At 36.6% G+C, this 16,388-nt stretch overlaps 1 protein-coding gene across 5 annotated transcripts in view; it reads right to left on the reverse strand.

Moving 5' to 3' along the window:
• CEP112 (centrosomal protein 112) overlaps positions 1-16,388 on the reverse strand; it is a 341,295-nt gene that overhangs the window by 280,177 nt on the left and 44,730 nt on the right. For all 5 annotated transcript variants that reach the window (XM_036269316.1, XM_036269315.1, XM_036269313.1 and 2 more), the window contains 2 exons: positions 4,344-4,430; positions 1,754-1,853 (listed from right to left, as the gene is read on the reverse strand). In XM_036269316.1, coding sequence (XP_036125209.1) covers positions 1,754-1,853; positions 4,344-4,430 — 187 coding nt within the window. The remainder of the gene's footprint in view (positions 1-1,753; positions 1,854-4,343; positions 4,431-16,388) is intronic.

Raw genomic sequence — 16,388 nt, forward strand, 5'->3', positions numbered from 1 at the left:
TCTGAAACAAATATAATGTATGTCAATTGTTCCTCAAAAAACGATAGCAAAGTTTTCATAAACATTTACATAGAAATTTCTTTCACTCTTACATCTCAACTCTGTCACAAATTAATGGGAGAAAGAGAAGAATTCAAGTGAATCTAATATTAGTCTTTAGCATCTATAACATTTTACTTCACAATCCCAAAATTAAACTAAGATCTATTTGCAATTCAAAAAGTCTTTAAAATATTATTTTTAAACCTTTCGCATATTTAAATTGCCTGGTTTAAATCAGGCTGAGAAACAAAAACCTAGAAATAAATTTAAAATATTTTTGTAGCCATTGATACTTGGAGAAAGAACCTGAACAAATTTCTAACCAACATTTAAGGCTGTGAATAAACCTAAAAATACCTATTTCATTAGGTAATTTATATATATAATTGCCATCCTAAATTTCAAGGGCATTACGATCTCTCAAATACACTCAAGTTTGGTGGCTGGTGACAGAACCAGTAAATTCTATATGGGAACACCTAAATGAAAACCCTCTCTCCCCTTTCCCCTTACTCATTGCCTGTATCTTATCATTCACCAAATCCTTCAAAATTTCTTCTTCAGTTCCATCCTCAGAACACCTACTTCCATCACTCAGATATTCTGGGTCCTTATCACCCTATATGCAAAATTACAGAAGCGTGAAAGCATAAACTCTTTGAGTTGGAAGAAACTTGATGCATTACTTATTCCAACCTCACCATTTATAATGAGTAAGCCAAGGTCCAGAGAATTCCTGATGTCACACAGCAGACACTGAATAGCAGGTCTGGGTTAGAGCCTTGACCTCTAGTAAATGCAATGCTCTCTCTCCCTCTCCCTCTATTCTCCCTCTGACTATTACAACGGACTGGGACTGGGCCTCACCGTGGTGGCACACCCACCGTTACAAGTCTACTCTCCTGAAAGTTAAGGCTAAAACTCACCTCTCAAAAATCTTCTCTGCCTTCACAGAATCTACAGAATAAACTTGAAACTTGTAAATCTGAAATTCAGGATCATGCTTAAAGCATGCCAAGGCACCTACCTATCTTATCTATTTCAATCTGTCTTTTAAAGTGTAGGATATCCACTCTAGCTACACGGTTTTGCAGCATCCCTCCCAAAACTTAACAATATCAGCATTCCTATTACAGCACCTGAAAATTTTTTATAGTTATTTTCCCCAAAAGTGTTTCCAACACTCTCTCTAAAGGCTGCCTGTTGCCCTTAGATGCTGACTTATAATCACAGCCAATTTAACACTTGATCATGCTTTCTTTTCCTTCTTAATGGAAGTGTAAATGGGGAATACTTTTTAAATGTTTGTTCTGTCCATCACTATACTAGCATATACAACAGGGTGTTCTAGATACTTAATGTAATGAATTTATTAGGCCAAGAGGAATAATTTCCCTAGACTTCTTTGTTAAAATCAATAAATTCTAATTCTGTGACTGACCTATAGCAGCCCAATAAGGAGGCAGAATTAAGAAGAGGAAGTAACAGTGACAGATGCTTCCAATTCCTTACCCAAACCAACCACCACTATCACACACACACAGAGTTTTACCCCACTCATATGAAGGTTCTCATAAACACATCCACTGATGGAACCCCACGTAAAGATTGCTCTCTCATACTACAAAGGTCAGAGGTAAAATCTCACTTTGTATAACCACTAAAATAAAATGGAAATATTATTAAGATTTATGTAATGATACAACTTCACCTTTATTTTCAAGTTTTCTAATAGTTTCCTCTGTTTCATTTTGTTTCTTTTTGTATAAAGTTTTCAATTCTTCTATTTCACTGTTCTTTCTTTCTAAAATCTGCAAAGGAATTTCAACTGTTTTAGTATACTATGTTGTTTGACATACAGAACACATAATTTTTTAAATGAGCACAGTATTTTTTGCAAGTCTATCTCAGCTAATCCCATAAAAGATGTAAAAATTATATTTTAGTTCATTGAGAAAATAGTAAATATGCTAGAATAAATGATTATTGAAAGAGATATCTGCTATCTGCTTTTAATTTTCATGTATCAATCTTTAAGGAGATCATAAATAATAAATTAGGTGATTCTCTAAAATATAACTCAGAGATTAAACTGTCATAAAGTAGCAGGGAGAAGCCATCAAAACTTGACACGTTGGGATAGCACAATTCACCTCCTTACTGCACTGGAACAGAATATCTTCAGATGAGCACATCTCTGAGTCTTCCCACTAGTATCCTATCATTTTCATGCACAATAACAAGAATCCCCAGATATATGGGAAGATGAGAGGTAATAAGCTTTTTTTTTATATCTAGTCCTGCTATTGTGAATCAGAAAAATCATCTCAATATATGTCAAAATTGCATGAATATTTTACATCATGAATTTATATTGGGCCAGAAGTTTTAAAATTAATCATTTAACAGAATTTAATCATGATTGTTATATACTTCTAAATACATCTACACTAAAAAAACACACACATACATACATACATAAAACAGAGAAATAATAAAAATGTACAAAAATTAACAAGCCAGGATTAAAAAGTGTGTTAACCAAATGGAGGGGAAAATTGAGGCAGGAGAATAATTATTCACTTTTCTTATGGTTAGGTATACTTTATATACACCCAAAGTCAGCTAAAAAAAAAAAAAAAAGGTTATTCACCAATGTCTAACCACCTTTTTCTTAGTGCTTTTATTACCAGCATTTCACTTTGCCTTTCATTGTTTTAGTCCCACCTGTAAGAATGGTCGGTAAATAAGAAAAGGAGCTAGTTTGATCCTAACATCCATAAAGAAGCAAAAAGAAAGAAAAGGAAAAAATGTAGGCAAATAGATAAAACACCCTATATTTTGTTCCTCCCCAATTCCTGACACTTAGGAAATGCCATACAAGCAACAGACTGGTGAATATACTTTCCAGATATAGCATAAGGTCAAGGTCTGTATTTATATTTTACCTGGCATTTCAAACTAGCTGCATTGCTTTCCTTTTTCACACAGAATTTATATTAAAAAAGAAAATTCTGGAAAGGATTTTATTATTAAAAGTTTTTCTTCGAATAGATCTGTGTAACAGACACACCAAGAAGCCTATTTCAAACTCTTATTACCATGATTTTTCCAAATATATATTTTATATTCCTGTATCTTATACAACAACAGACTCTATTTTATTTGAACACATGTTATACTGAAATTATATTACTAAATCTCTAATATATTTATGACAGAGAACTGTTTTTATCTAACCAATTTAAACATAGGTAAAATTCCAGTAAGAGCAGAAAGTAGTATTTGCCTTTAAAATCTGAATGGGAGAGGGGAAAGGAGAAGAAAAAGGATTAAATATTTTTCCTCTTTCTAGTTTTCAATCAGTGGTTTCCTCTTGCTGCTTTGACAGATGAGCCAAATATGCACCTGACTAAATAGTAACATATTTTAGCATTTAAGAAAGCTTAGCTATGTGACACTGTGGCCTCAAGTCCCAGCCTTCATTTCTGTAACGTAGTTTTGTGAAGCAGTCATAAGCTCGCTTTTTTGAAACAGTAAATGCCAAGTTCGTATTTAGAGAGAGATATATATTCACATAGATGTATAGATATATAAATATATTGCTAATTTTTAAAAATCATACTAAAATATAGTTTTGATTCAAATTTCATGTAGAATAACCATAAATTGATTATTTTTTTCTATATCCATTAAAAAGAAAAATTAATTTTATGTAAAAATACATAGAAACATTGAAAGGCATAAATATCAATGAGGTAAAAAAAGAAGCCAACACTGTCAGTGCTGGCATGTGGTCTTTACCAAATGGAACTAAGTCCAAGAGTTCCTTTTCAAATTAAAAGGGACATTTTTTTTTTTTTTTTTTGGTGGTACATGCCCCTAGCGGGAACTGAACCTGGGACTCTCTGGTCCGCAGGCCGACACTCAACCGCTGAGCCAAACTGGCCAGGACGAAAGGGACATTTTAATTGCCAGAAAATGAAAAAAATATTAGGCCAAAACAAACACAAATATTTACAGGTGAACTAAAAATAATAAAAACTGTAAGAATTTACATAAACATATATGTTTAGCAAATAAAGCTTAAAAATCAACTTTTGCTGGAATATTAATTTAGTAAATTACATTTATAACAGACTGTCACAAGTATGTAAATAAGTGGATGAACGGACAGATGGATGGATGGGTGGGTGGGTAGATGGACGGATGGGTGGGTGGATGGATAGATAAATAATCACAAGACCTAGAATGTTTCAAATATTCAATATTAATAAAAGAATAAACTGTATATACCCTACCTTCTGAACATCAGCATCATGTTTTTGTTGAAGTTTAAGCTTCTCTTCATGACATTTAGCTTCTATCATTTTGGTTCTCATGTCCAACTTTAAGAAAAATATTTTAAAGGTGTTAATAATTTGCTTTTCCTTTGGCAAAAATACACAATTAAATTAAAATAATGCCCTACATGAAAAAGAGTAGCATTTTTCACCTTTACCCTATAGTCAAAGGTCTAGAAATCACATTCATATACCAATGTTCGTTATATTCCTTGATTACTTCCAACCTAATTAAAAATCTTTCAAATAAATTTCACTTGGCAGGTAAAACTGATACTACTAAATATGGATTCATTGATTATCCCCACCCCATCCCCAAAAGAGTTATTTTAAAGTGATATTCTGCTATATCCATTCAGTATTTTGGCGCTTGTTTTCTATTTGAGGAAGTCTCTCTTCAACCATTTTACTTTTTGCTTTTCTTACATCTAAAAATACTCCTTTAAAAATACTTCTCACCTATGTGACACTTCGAGAATGAATGTCCATACATATGGCGTATTACTGATAAATGCACAGTAGACCCAACTTGCTCCACGTGGTGACTTTCTCTCCTTTCCAGCACTCATTAATTCCCATCCTCCTCTCACCAATACTAATGCACCCATGTCCAGAGCAAACTCAGCAAAAATATAATTAATACTTGTCAATAATAGTGAGTGTATCTTAGAATTAAAAGAACAGTAGTGACAGATTTTAAGAACAATATAAAATTGGTTATCTCAAATATAAAAGTATCGGCCCACCTGATTCCTTACCATTTAAAAGAATATGTTCATTGGAGTCTGACAAAGCTCGTTTCTAACTCTAGTTCTAATCCCACTATGTATTAGCTGCTGTGATTTGGGGCAAGTCATCATTTTGAGATTCTATTTCCTCTTTGGCTAATTAAGGATAATTATCCTTATGAATTGTGGAACTTACATTTAATGATACCATTTAAGTAACTATACTCCATACAATGTTTTTTCTCAAAGTAGCTATACAAAAAATGTTAGTCAACAACCATTAAGAAAATTTTCTTTTAAAATATTACAAATGTACTAGCAAAACATTTTTCTTGAAAATTTAAAAATATACTTTACATTTTTCAATTACTGCTCCAAAAAAAACAATGAATTTGAACTTAGGATAAACATGCATGATCACATCAACATACCAAAATGAAATTATAAAACTTTACAAATAAAAATTAACATAACAGATTCATTATTTTTAAATGGTATAGGTGGTGGAGAGGGAGGCAGTCATCCATTTACTATGCAAAAGAAATAAATCTGAATGTTTCCATTCTCTTGCCTCTAATGTTGATGTTTCTTCATTTTAGCAGAAAGGGGGGGCTGGGTGGCCTAAGTCCATGTGAAGATCCTTAACAGAAGCATTTTGGGGGACTAGTAAAAAGAAATCAGACACAAAAATGTAATATGACAAAACTGGGAAGATATAGGGAAATTTATCACCATATCTTTCCATAATACCTTAAAAATGTATCATACCCTCAGCTTCTAAGGGTCAGCCCTAAAAACCATGCAACTGTGCTGCTATAAACCAACTCACCGCTTCCCACCTGCTCCACCTCAACTTTGGTTGACCAGATTAGGAATAAACACTTGACACATACTTAAGTAATCATTAGCTAGAGAACAATCATTCAGAGAAAGAGAATTTGAATGAAGACAGCAAGCTCTAGAGGAGCAGCAACCAAGAGAAAGCAGATGAATCCCGCATACAGAAGAAAGCAAATACGTACACAAACACAGCAAAATCTCGAAACCACACAGCATCTGAAATAGGAAGTAAGCAACCTCAGGTCCCAGTAGTCTCCATGACACTAGGTGTACTTGAACTCAAAAGAATTTCTGTGTTCCTTATTTTAGGTAGCTTGATGAATCTCTGTTCTTACTACCAAAGAGATTTATGTAAATTCTATTATTCTGGTATGAATTTTTACTTTGGTATAATAATAGTAAACTGAAATAAAAGTTGCAATAATAGCACAAGGTCCCATATGCCCTTTACCCAGATTCACCAATTGTCTACATTCTCCCTCCTGTGCTTTATCACTTTATATCTATATCTTCATGGATATACACGCAAACTATTTCCTAAACCATGTGTAAGAAAGTTAGAGACAGAATGCCTCTTTATCCCTAAAATCCTCAGTGTCTATTTCCTTAAAACAAAGACTCTGTATTTCAAAATCAGAGCAGTTATCATAATCAGGAAATAGAATATTAATACAATAATAGTATCTAACGCACAGTCTCCAGTCAGGTTTTATCAATCATCACAATGATGACATTTATAGCTATTGTTCCCACTCGAGGTTATAACTTAGGATCATGTGTTGCCTTTAGTTGTCATTTCAACTACATCTCCTTTAATCTGAAACAGCTTTTCTTTTGGTTTCTTGATCTTGACTTTTTGAAGCATACAGCCAGTTATCAAATGTCCTTCGATTTGGATTTGTTTAATGTTTCCTCATGATTAGACTAATTAGACTTTCGCAAGAGTGGCACTAGAGTGATATTGTGTCCTTTTTCATTCCGTCTTATTAGGAGAAGACTGGTTTGTCCCAATATTGTTAGTGTGAGGTTTGAAAACTTGGCTGCAATAGTGAGCACCAAGTTATTATAAGGGTAGTCTAAAGAAAATGTTTCTCTACTGGCATCCTTTACAAGAATAGTCTCTCTTCTCTGAAAACTTACCTTGACACCACAGAATAGCTCTGTCTCTGCCCTGGACTCTAGAGCATGATTCATGATAAGCCATCAGGATTAGAATACTGAAGCTACTGCAGTAGTGTAGTATATAAAGAAAACGCAGGATACAAGGTATAGAGATAGATATAAATACAGATACACATGTGTGCGTCTATATACACATCCATATGCAGGTGGGGCAGAGGTAGGTTTATAGTTGTGAGTAAAATACACAGTCTATTCTTGTATTATTATTTATTAATTATAGTATTATTTTCCATAGGAACAACTCTAAACCTACTTTTGCCCCACCCTCTATGTACATATAAAAGACCGTAAATGGCCTTGCTTAATTTAGTTTAACACAAAAGGCTGAAATTAAAAGGCTAAACATAACATTTCTAATTTGTTTGACCTCCACGTAACTGACCCCAAACAACATTTAAGTTTTCTTTAACTGGGCTTAGAACATACACTAGTGATTTCAGCCTAAGAAATCACTAAGAAGCATGGAGATCCACTTCAGGTTAAAGTGGAGTAACTAGTACTGCACTCACCTCCCCATTAACCACCACGAAAAGGGGGAAAATGAATGAGGTAACCACTCTTAGGTGTTAGATAGCGGCCGCGCAATCCCGTCATCCTCACGAGCGGAGCCCACTCGAGTCCACCGCTCTGCGTGGGAACGACCCGACCGAGTGTGGTAGAGCCCTGCAGCCCTGCTGAGCTAAGGAAGCAAAGGTCAGAGTTCAGGACAGTTGAAGAAGCTGGAATCTTAAGTACAGGGCACAAGGGAAGTGGGAGCTGCCCAGCGGGATCCCCTTCCAGTCCTTAACCACGGACTGAGATGTGTGTGCATGCAGGGCACCCGGTGCACCACTGGGTGAAGAACAAAGCAAGGCTGCTATGAGCCAGAAAATACAACAGATGCAGCAGATTAGACAGTGCTGGGAGACGTGGAAGGCCCAGCCAGCCAGAGTGGAGACACCTCCCTAGCAGCCTGCGAATACCTGGGCTTCCCGATGATGACCGGTAACGATTACAGAACATTGAAAAATCAATACACACACCACAGTGAATTCACGATAACTTTTCTAGAAAAAAGGGAACTACAAAACCTATACTATTTGGGGATAGAAGAGTACATTTAATACAGAGAGTCACACGAAATGACTGAAAACATCATAGGCAATAAATTACAGATTTTTACTCTTGAACTTTACAATGATAAAGTCTCTGGGGTCAATGTAAAAATTTGTTCACATATAAAGTCATTATCGGCCATTAACACCAAGAATTAAATTATCTATGAAATTATTAAGAGCACAGGTAAAAGACAAGTAAGTTTGGAAAGAGGAAACTGGATGACCCATACAGTAATAGAACCTGAACACAGTGAGATAGAGGTATAAATAGAAAGATAGAAAAAATGGCATGGCTGGTGTGGCTCAGTGGATTGAGCATCATCCCATGGACTGAGAGATCCTGGTTCAATTCCCATCAGGGCACCATGCCCAGGTTGCAGGCTCGATCCCCAGCAGGGGGTGTGCAGGAGGCAGCCCATCAATGTTTCTCTCTCACATTGATGTTTCTATCTCTTTCCCTTCCTATCTAAAAAACCAACAAAAACATATTTTAAAAAAATAGAAAAATGCTATTAGCCACTTAAAGGCAAACACTCTTTTTTTTTTTTTTAAATCCTCACCTGAGGACATTTTTGCATTTATCTTCAGGTAGAGGGGGAGGGACAGAGGGAGGATGAGAGAGAGAGAAACCGCGATGTGAGAGAGACACATCAACTGGCTGCCACCCACACAACCCCAACTTGGGTCAGGGACAAACTGCAATCGAGGTATGTGCCCTTAGCGGTAACCGAACCCGGGACTCTCTGGACCGCAGGCCAATGCTCTAACCGCTGAGCTAAACCGGCCAGGGCAAGGCAAACATTCTTAGGCAATTAGAGATGCCATTACAATAACGACAAACTATAACATGAACTAGAATCTCTAAACAATGTAAGAAAGTCACAGTGGCAGCATAGCAGTAGTAATAGTAGCAATAGCAGCAGTAATACTACCAGTAGTAGTAGCAGCAGCAGTAGTAGCAGTAGCAGTGGTAGTATTCAGAGTACATAATAGTAAATAATAAGTAGTAAGTAGCAGTCATCAGTAGTAGTGTAGTACGTAGCAGTGGCAGTAGTAGTGGTAGTAGTAACAGCAGCAGTTATTGTTGATGTAGTAGCAAGATCAGTAGCAGCAGCACCAAGGAGTAGAAAGAGGAAGAACTTGCAGAACAAAAAGCAACAGATATCTGATTGATCACACTACATGCAAAGCACTGTTCCTAGAATTCACACGCCTTCTCTTCTGCGGTCCCCCTCACAACTGACAAAAGTGGGTACTTTTACTCTCTCCACTCTACAGATAATAAGACTGAAGTACAAAGAGGTACCTGCTCAAGGTCACATGGCCAAGAGTATAAAGCCTGGATTCACATTCAGGAGTCTGGGTCCAGCTAATCAATGAAAGCTAAATACTGCTGAGGAGCTTTCAAATATGACGACGGCTCACCTATTCTAACCAGCTCAATATGTAAACAGAACTCAAACTAGGACAGGAAGGTGCTCTCTAATAAATAGTCATGTGGCTTTAATAAGGAATGCTTGCCTGCGACAAAAAACCTGGCACCACTGGGAGGGGAGAAGGGACTGGCAGACAACTCCAAAATCACTGCATTAGTTTAAAACAAACATATTGTGGTTCAACTTTTGTTGCCTAAAGATCGTTTTTCAATTTTTTAAATCAATTAAGGGCTCCTACCTTTTTCTGAGACCCATTAGGACTTTACCTCAGTAAGATTTATTTAATAGATTTTTTTTTTAATCCCAATTAAGAGTTACAGGCAGAATTTGCTGTTTAAATATTTCAGCTTTTACCATGAAGTATTATTTTTTTTCCTTTCTTATTTTTAATTAAAAATGTTTCAGTAAGTATTCCATACTTTTGACTTCCACTTCTTCCCATCCCTTCACAATTTATCTGTCCTTGATGAAAACTGTAATCTCGGAGGTCACGTGACACCGTTTTCGGTTTCATCCACAGGCCCTTTGATCACCGAATGGGGCAAATGTCACCGTCTTGTTCCAGCAGTCTGCACTGCGATCGCCTTTCTTCCCTTCGCTCCGTGAGTGTGCCAGGCTGGTCCTCCGCTCACCTCCTTTGCACCGTCTGGTTCCCCTTCACTCCCCGAAGGCAGCGTCTCCCAGATGGAGCCCCAGTCATCTTCACCAGGTGTCAACATCTGCCTCTGGTGCTTCCACCTGGACTCAGCCCTAATGTCCCGTGGAGATGAGTCACAATTCTCCATTTCATTTATCAGCAGGACCCATTTCTCTTTCCCAGGTTCCAGCGCCTCTCAATCAGCTCCAGCTGGATGATCCTCTCGTACATCAAATTCAACAATCAGTACAAAGTAGCACCTACTGCGTACCAGTTAAGGCCCTGATCTGTGATTCCTCCTTTTCCCTCACCCTCACCGTCCAGTGAGTCACCCACTGCACCCCAGTGCGCGGCGCCTTGTCTCAGCCCACTGCTTCCACTGCAGCAGAGCCCCTGGTTCCCAGTTCCCAGCTGCTACACAGCCTCCACTAGGGAGTTCTCACTCCCGTCCTCCTCCTAATCCACCTCACACACGACTGCCTAGTTCCTTTTCTAAAGCACAGCTGTGATACTGCCATTCTCTGGTCAAGCTTCAGTAGCTCCCTGGGCCTGGGTTTGGCAGCAGCACCCCTTTCTGACTTTGCCACACTCTCTGCCTTTCCCTGTACACCAGCCAAGAGGTCCATGGGCTCCAGCTAAACATGCCCTTGGTTACCCGCTTCCACATCTCCTCTGCCCATTAAAATCTCACACAAGATTCAACTCCTGGCTCGAATGTCACTTCTTCCATGAAGTCTTCTTCAAGCTCTCCAGACAAAAGCAACTTTTCCTCCCTCGATCGACCTCATAGTGCTTCTTATTCAATGTTGCCGTACGGTTGGTTTGCACTGTACTTTCTTCCCTCCTTTCCTGGGACTGAGGCAACTCCACGGATCAAAGGAGCGTGTGACAAACCATTCAGTGGATAACCTACTGCTAACGCAAAGAACTGAAACTGGATCGCTGCGTTTTCTAGAGGGCATTCCCACAAGCTATTTTTGAGAGAACTTCTGAAATTTCTACTTAGAAAGACTTTAGGAAATTTTATGTACCAAGTCCACTGGGCCCTATTTTCTCTGAAGTACACACTTCAAAGAATAGCTCTGAAGACGGACATTCCTACCAAATGAATAAAGCCGATGAATGTGCTCACTTACTTATTACACAAGTATTTCCTTGGATTTAAAAAGATCCAACTAACAGGATAACTAGTTAAATTTTAGGACAATTACCAGTGTCATTTTACTCAACTGAATATGCACAAACTTTAAATTAAGGGTTTTGTTGAGTTTTGTTTTTTTTTTTTTAAAGGAATACAAGAATCTATTCATTCAGGCATTCAATATTCACTTCTACAGAAAAACAGATTTCTTATGAAAAATGCTACTTTTTACTATTAACAGTTTTGCATGTTTAAATTGTATTTAACATTTGATACTGAATTTAGCAGAAAACAAAATGTAATGGCATAATAACTATAAATGAGTTTGTAGGGGAGAAGTGTATTCAAGTTGCTTAGATGGGCATCATCTACACATTCTGATACCAAGGAACTCCTTTTCATGTTATTACAAAGCTTGAATATTAATCAACTACCTCAATCTTATCAAAAGGAACAAGATTTTTTGCTACGCAAAAACAAGCAAGATTTATTTTGATGTAGAGAAGAACTACAAACTGTAATTTTACTGATAAGGTATAAAATATACCCCTTGTGATGTTACTGAAAAAGTATTTATTTGCCTTTATTTACTGTAACCACTTAGCAGTTAAATTGTAAGATCAAAAATATTACTGATGTCAGCCATCTGTACTGCCCAGCAGTTTCCAAAGCATTTTTAGCAATACAACTGAATGACGTCTTTGCTTAGTCACACTTTCTTTCTACAACTCAACAGTCATCCCACCAAACTGCCGAAGAAATGATTTGTAAAATAATCATCATTTTACTCACTCAGAAACCTAATTGCTACAATCATTTTTTAGAGAATTCTGTTAGTTACTAGTGAGAGGAAATTATCATATGTTAGTCATTAAGATTCTTCCTGATTAATATTTCCAATGTACCCTATTCTCAAAGCGTTAATTTGTAATATTCCATACTGCCAATTGTTATTCACCGTGCTTATTTATAAATACAGGGCAAAAAACACAGCATTCGTCTCTCATTATCTTTTCCCTGGGTCTTAGAGATGTACGCATTTTCCCTAAACAATGATTTCCCATCATTAAGGGAAGATGTAATATTTAACATAAATAGTGCATGCTGGTATTTTATTTTCTAATTTTAAAATTTTGTCATACATCATATACAAACATAATTTATATGAAACAAACATAATTAGATTATGTAGAGTTTTTATTTATTTTGTTTAGCTTCTCTGCACTCATTGGTGTTCATTCGCTTTTTTATTTAAACCTCTCCCTCTCTTTCCTACTCCACCCCACATCGACACCTGCATGATGTATTCTATAACCTAGTATACTTTCATGGCTTCTGCCATGCTCACAGAATCACACACAAATGTGAACAAGGATGCGTGCATGGACTAGCATGGGGTTTTGCGGCACACTGTCAGAGTCCCCAGATATCTACTTCCCTCTTCTGTCTTTGGAACCCAACGGCCACCACCAAATATGGGCAGGGCATAAGGATGCTTCATAACCATGTGACTAGGTATGGTCAAGGGAGATGATAGGATAGAAATGATTCAGGCAACTTTGGACAGTTTTTAAAATTAAGTGGCTTTCTTTCCATGGTCTCTTTCTTTCTGAAGGATGGCACTTAAAGATAAGGTATTGGAGAGCAACTGACCCCTCAGACTCAGAGACTGAAGTCAAATGCTAAGGATGGTGGAAATTCCCCCTAGGAATTTTCCCCTGGTGAATGACATCACTGAGCAGAGTGCTCCCTATACACCCTGGATTGTCATATGAGAGCTAAATAAATGCTCTTCTTCAAAGCAGTATATCCTTAGCAATACACAGTTTTTATTACAAATATTTTACATGCAAAAAATATATATTTTCTGCATCTTGCTTTCTCTCTGAACACTACCTCATGGACTGCTCTCAAAAAATACCTGCTAGAGTTTTATTCATTCTTTTTCATTGCTATCAATTCTTTCTTAATGAGGAGAAAAAATTTGTTCAGCCATTCTCCTTAATAAATATTCACTTTATTTTCAGTGCGTTTACACTACAAATAAAGCCACACAAAAAGATTGTCATAGATACATCCTACACACTAGGCTTTGATTTCCACAGGATGGATTCTCAGAAGACATGCAGATGAGCCAATGTTGGAGATACCTTCGTGATGTTGCTTTCTATTAAAGGTAGATTCACATTTCTACCAGAAGAGTAGATATCTCATTGCTACTCTAATTGCATTTCCCTGAATACTACTGTATCTTAGCTCCTTTTCAGATTTTTTGGGCCATGTGAATATGTTTTTCTGTGAAATGCCCTTTCACAATTTGATCCATGTTTTGTCTGTCATTCAGTAAGACCTCCTGCTAGGCTATACACATTAATATACAGTCTGTCCCAAATATTTTTCCCAAATCTGTTGTTTTTCTATTGATCTTTTTTATTCTGTTTTACCATACAAAATATTTTATTACACTTGGTTAAATATTTCTATAATTTTCTATGTAGTTTCTGGATTTGGAAAGGTTTGAGGGTGAGCAAAGTCTTCCAATTGCTGGATTTTGTTTTTGCAAGATTTTTGTATTGTTTTGAAACTTTTTGATTGAGCATTTGTAGGTTAAGTTTTTAGTACATCTAGAATTCATGTTTGTTTTTGTTTTTAGAGGATGAAGACCCAGTTTTATTTTCTCCAGGTAAAGGAAAGTTATACCAGCATCATTTACTAAATAAGTCTTTTCTCAATGTATTGATAATAAACTTTGTTACAAATGAGTCAAGAAGCACCCCTTCTCTATTATCTCCACGAATCTCTGAATATTGAAATCAGTTCTTCCTTAAGTGTTCCCTTGCACAAATATGTATTGTAAAGGGAAGGAGTATATTAGCACTCTTTTAGAATAACTGTAGATATTCTTCTTATATAAACCAGTACTCACAAGTGCTAGACTTTTAAATTTGTTTGCACAGTAGAAGCGGAAACTTTTCATACCCTGCGAGCGTAAGTTCTGTCGGTCTATCTTGAACTTGCATTGGATCTCTTACCTATGCGTGATTTGATGACACCATGCATACTCATTTGGAAAATATCAGTTTCATGAGTTATGTGGATTTCCAAACATTGAAAATTTCATTGTACAATATCAGAATTTCACATTGGTTAAGATCACCACCGATCTCATCAGAAAAGTCTCAGTATTAGAAAGCTCTCAGGCTCACAGTGACCGATACAAGTTTTCCAAAATTTTAATTTGAATTAAAAGGTCAAATTTTATCATTAGCCACAAGCATTATCAGTTATTTTACATTTTGTTCATTTTTAAGAAAAGGTCTGCCAAATATCCAAGTCTGAATAACTATGGTTTGTCAGTCAGTCATTCTTCCAGCTGAGGATGGTGTTCTTGCTCCGGGCAGCACGCTCCGTTCATCACTCAGGCAGCACAGACACACGTTTGACGTGCAACACTTAAGTAGTCATTCCACTGCTTACTTCATCAAGGTGTGTAAGTACAGCTGGTCATTTCCCCTGTGAGCACGCAGCAGTGAACAATATAAAGACTACCAGCACAACTTAGTGCCACCCTGATTTAGGCCAAGACACAGTTTTACTCAGCATTGTGTTTGCAATGTCAATGCAAATGTCAATACAGTAAAGAAAAGAAATAACATTTATTTACCAAATAATGTGACTTCGTAAACCTCATGAAAGAGTCCTGGGGACTGCAGGGCTCAATGGACCATACTTTGAGAACCACTACCCTAGAGAAACTCTTGCACATGTGTGTCGGGATACATGTGTAAGATTGCCTATAGGATTATTGTTTATAAAAGCTGAAAATCAGAACAGGTTCATCAAAAAAAAAATGTCCAGTAAGGATGGCAGATCAATTTAGTAGAAAGCAATGCAAATGAACCTACTATAATGCTTTAACATATCAAGGAGGTAGGCCACCAATATACTACTAGAAGCAAGACACAAAAAAATACATAAAGTTTAGTTCTATGTACATGCAGTTCAAAATCTACAACAATAAAAATATTTTTAAGGATGCAGGAATTGGTGGTAAAATCAACTTTAAAAACAAAGGAGGGAAATTATCATCAGAAAAATCAGGATAGTAGTCCCTCCTAGGGAAGACTGAAGAGAGTTATGATGAGAAGGGCCAGACAGACATTGGCCATGATCTGTCTTTGCCTGGGTGTTGTTTACAATGGTATTCCTTTGTATAATTATTTATAATATTTTATGAGACTGTGTGTATCTGAACACTATATTCTTAAGAAATGTTTTAAAATATCAGTTCTTTCATTTATTAGTCAATGACTATGAATTTCATTATCTTGGATTTATTTAATTTCTACATTTAACTAGCAGATTCACAAGTAAAAAAAATGCCTAAATGGCATTACATGTAAGAAAGCAGCAGCATCCCTTTTCAGGCACTAGGTGGGAACGTTCGATATGGGTGGAGGTGAGGTTCAAAGGAAACGTTCTATTTTAGTTTACAGAGGAGCAGATTTTACCATCTGCTCGCTGCAAACTGATGGTTGCTCTGAAAATGGATCTCCCTCGTGTAGTCTCTTCTTTCATTTTCAGTGACAACAGTTTTCAAAACGTCTTAATCTATGTCAGGAATCTTTTCAAGGATACTAAAACAAAGCCAAAACCTACTGCTTGATGATGCTCACTGCCACACAAGTCTGTGATGTGGATATCACGGGAAATGTGTTCGCAATTACAAAGGCAAACAAGTCCAAGTATGTTTGTGAATGACAGGCTAGAGTTAAAATAAAGGATCACTGTCACTGAATGTGTTTTCTCACAATGCCCAAAATAAACTGAAAATTTAAAGAACATCTTAAAATATTGTATAGGTGTATATTTAGCCACCAAAATAAAACAACTACAATTCTTTAACTCTAATAAAATAATACTACAAACATTACCCTGGCCA

The sequence above is a fragment of the Molossus molossus genome, unplaced genomic scaffold (assembly GCF_014108415.1).
Source record: "Molossus molossus isolate mMolMol1 unplaced genomic scaffold, mMolMol1.p scaffold_m16_p_19, whole genome shotgun sequence".
NCBI classification, from domain to species: domain Eukaryota; kingdom Metazoa; phylum Chordata; class Mammalia; order Chiroptera; family Molossidae; genus Molossus; species Molossus molossus.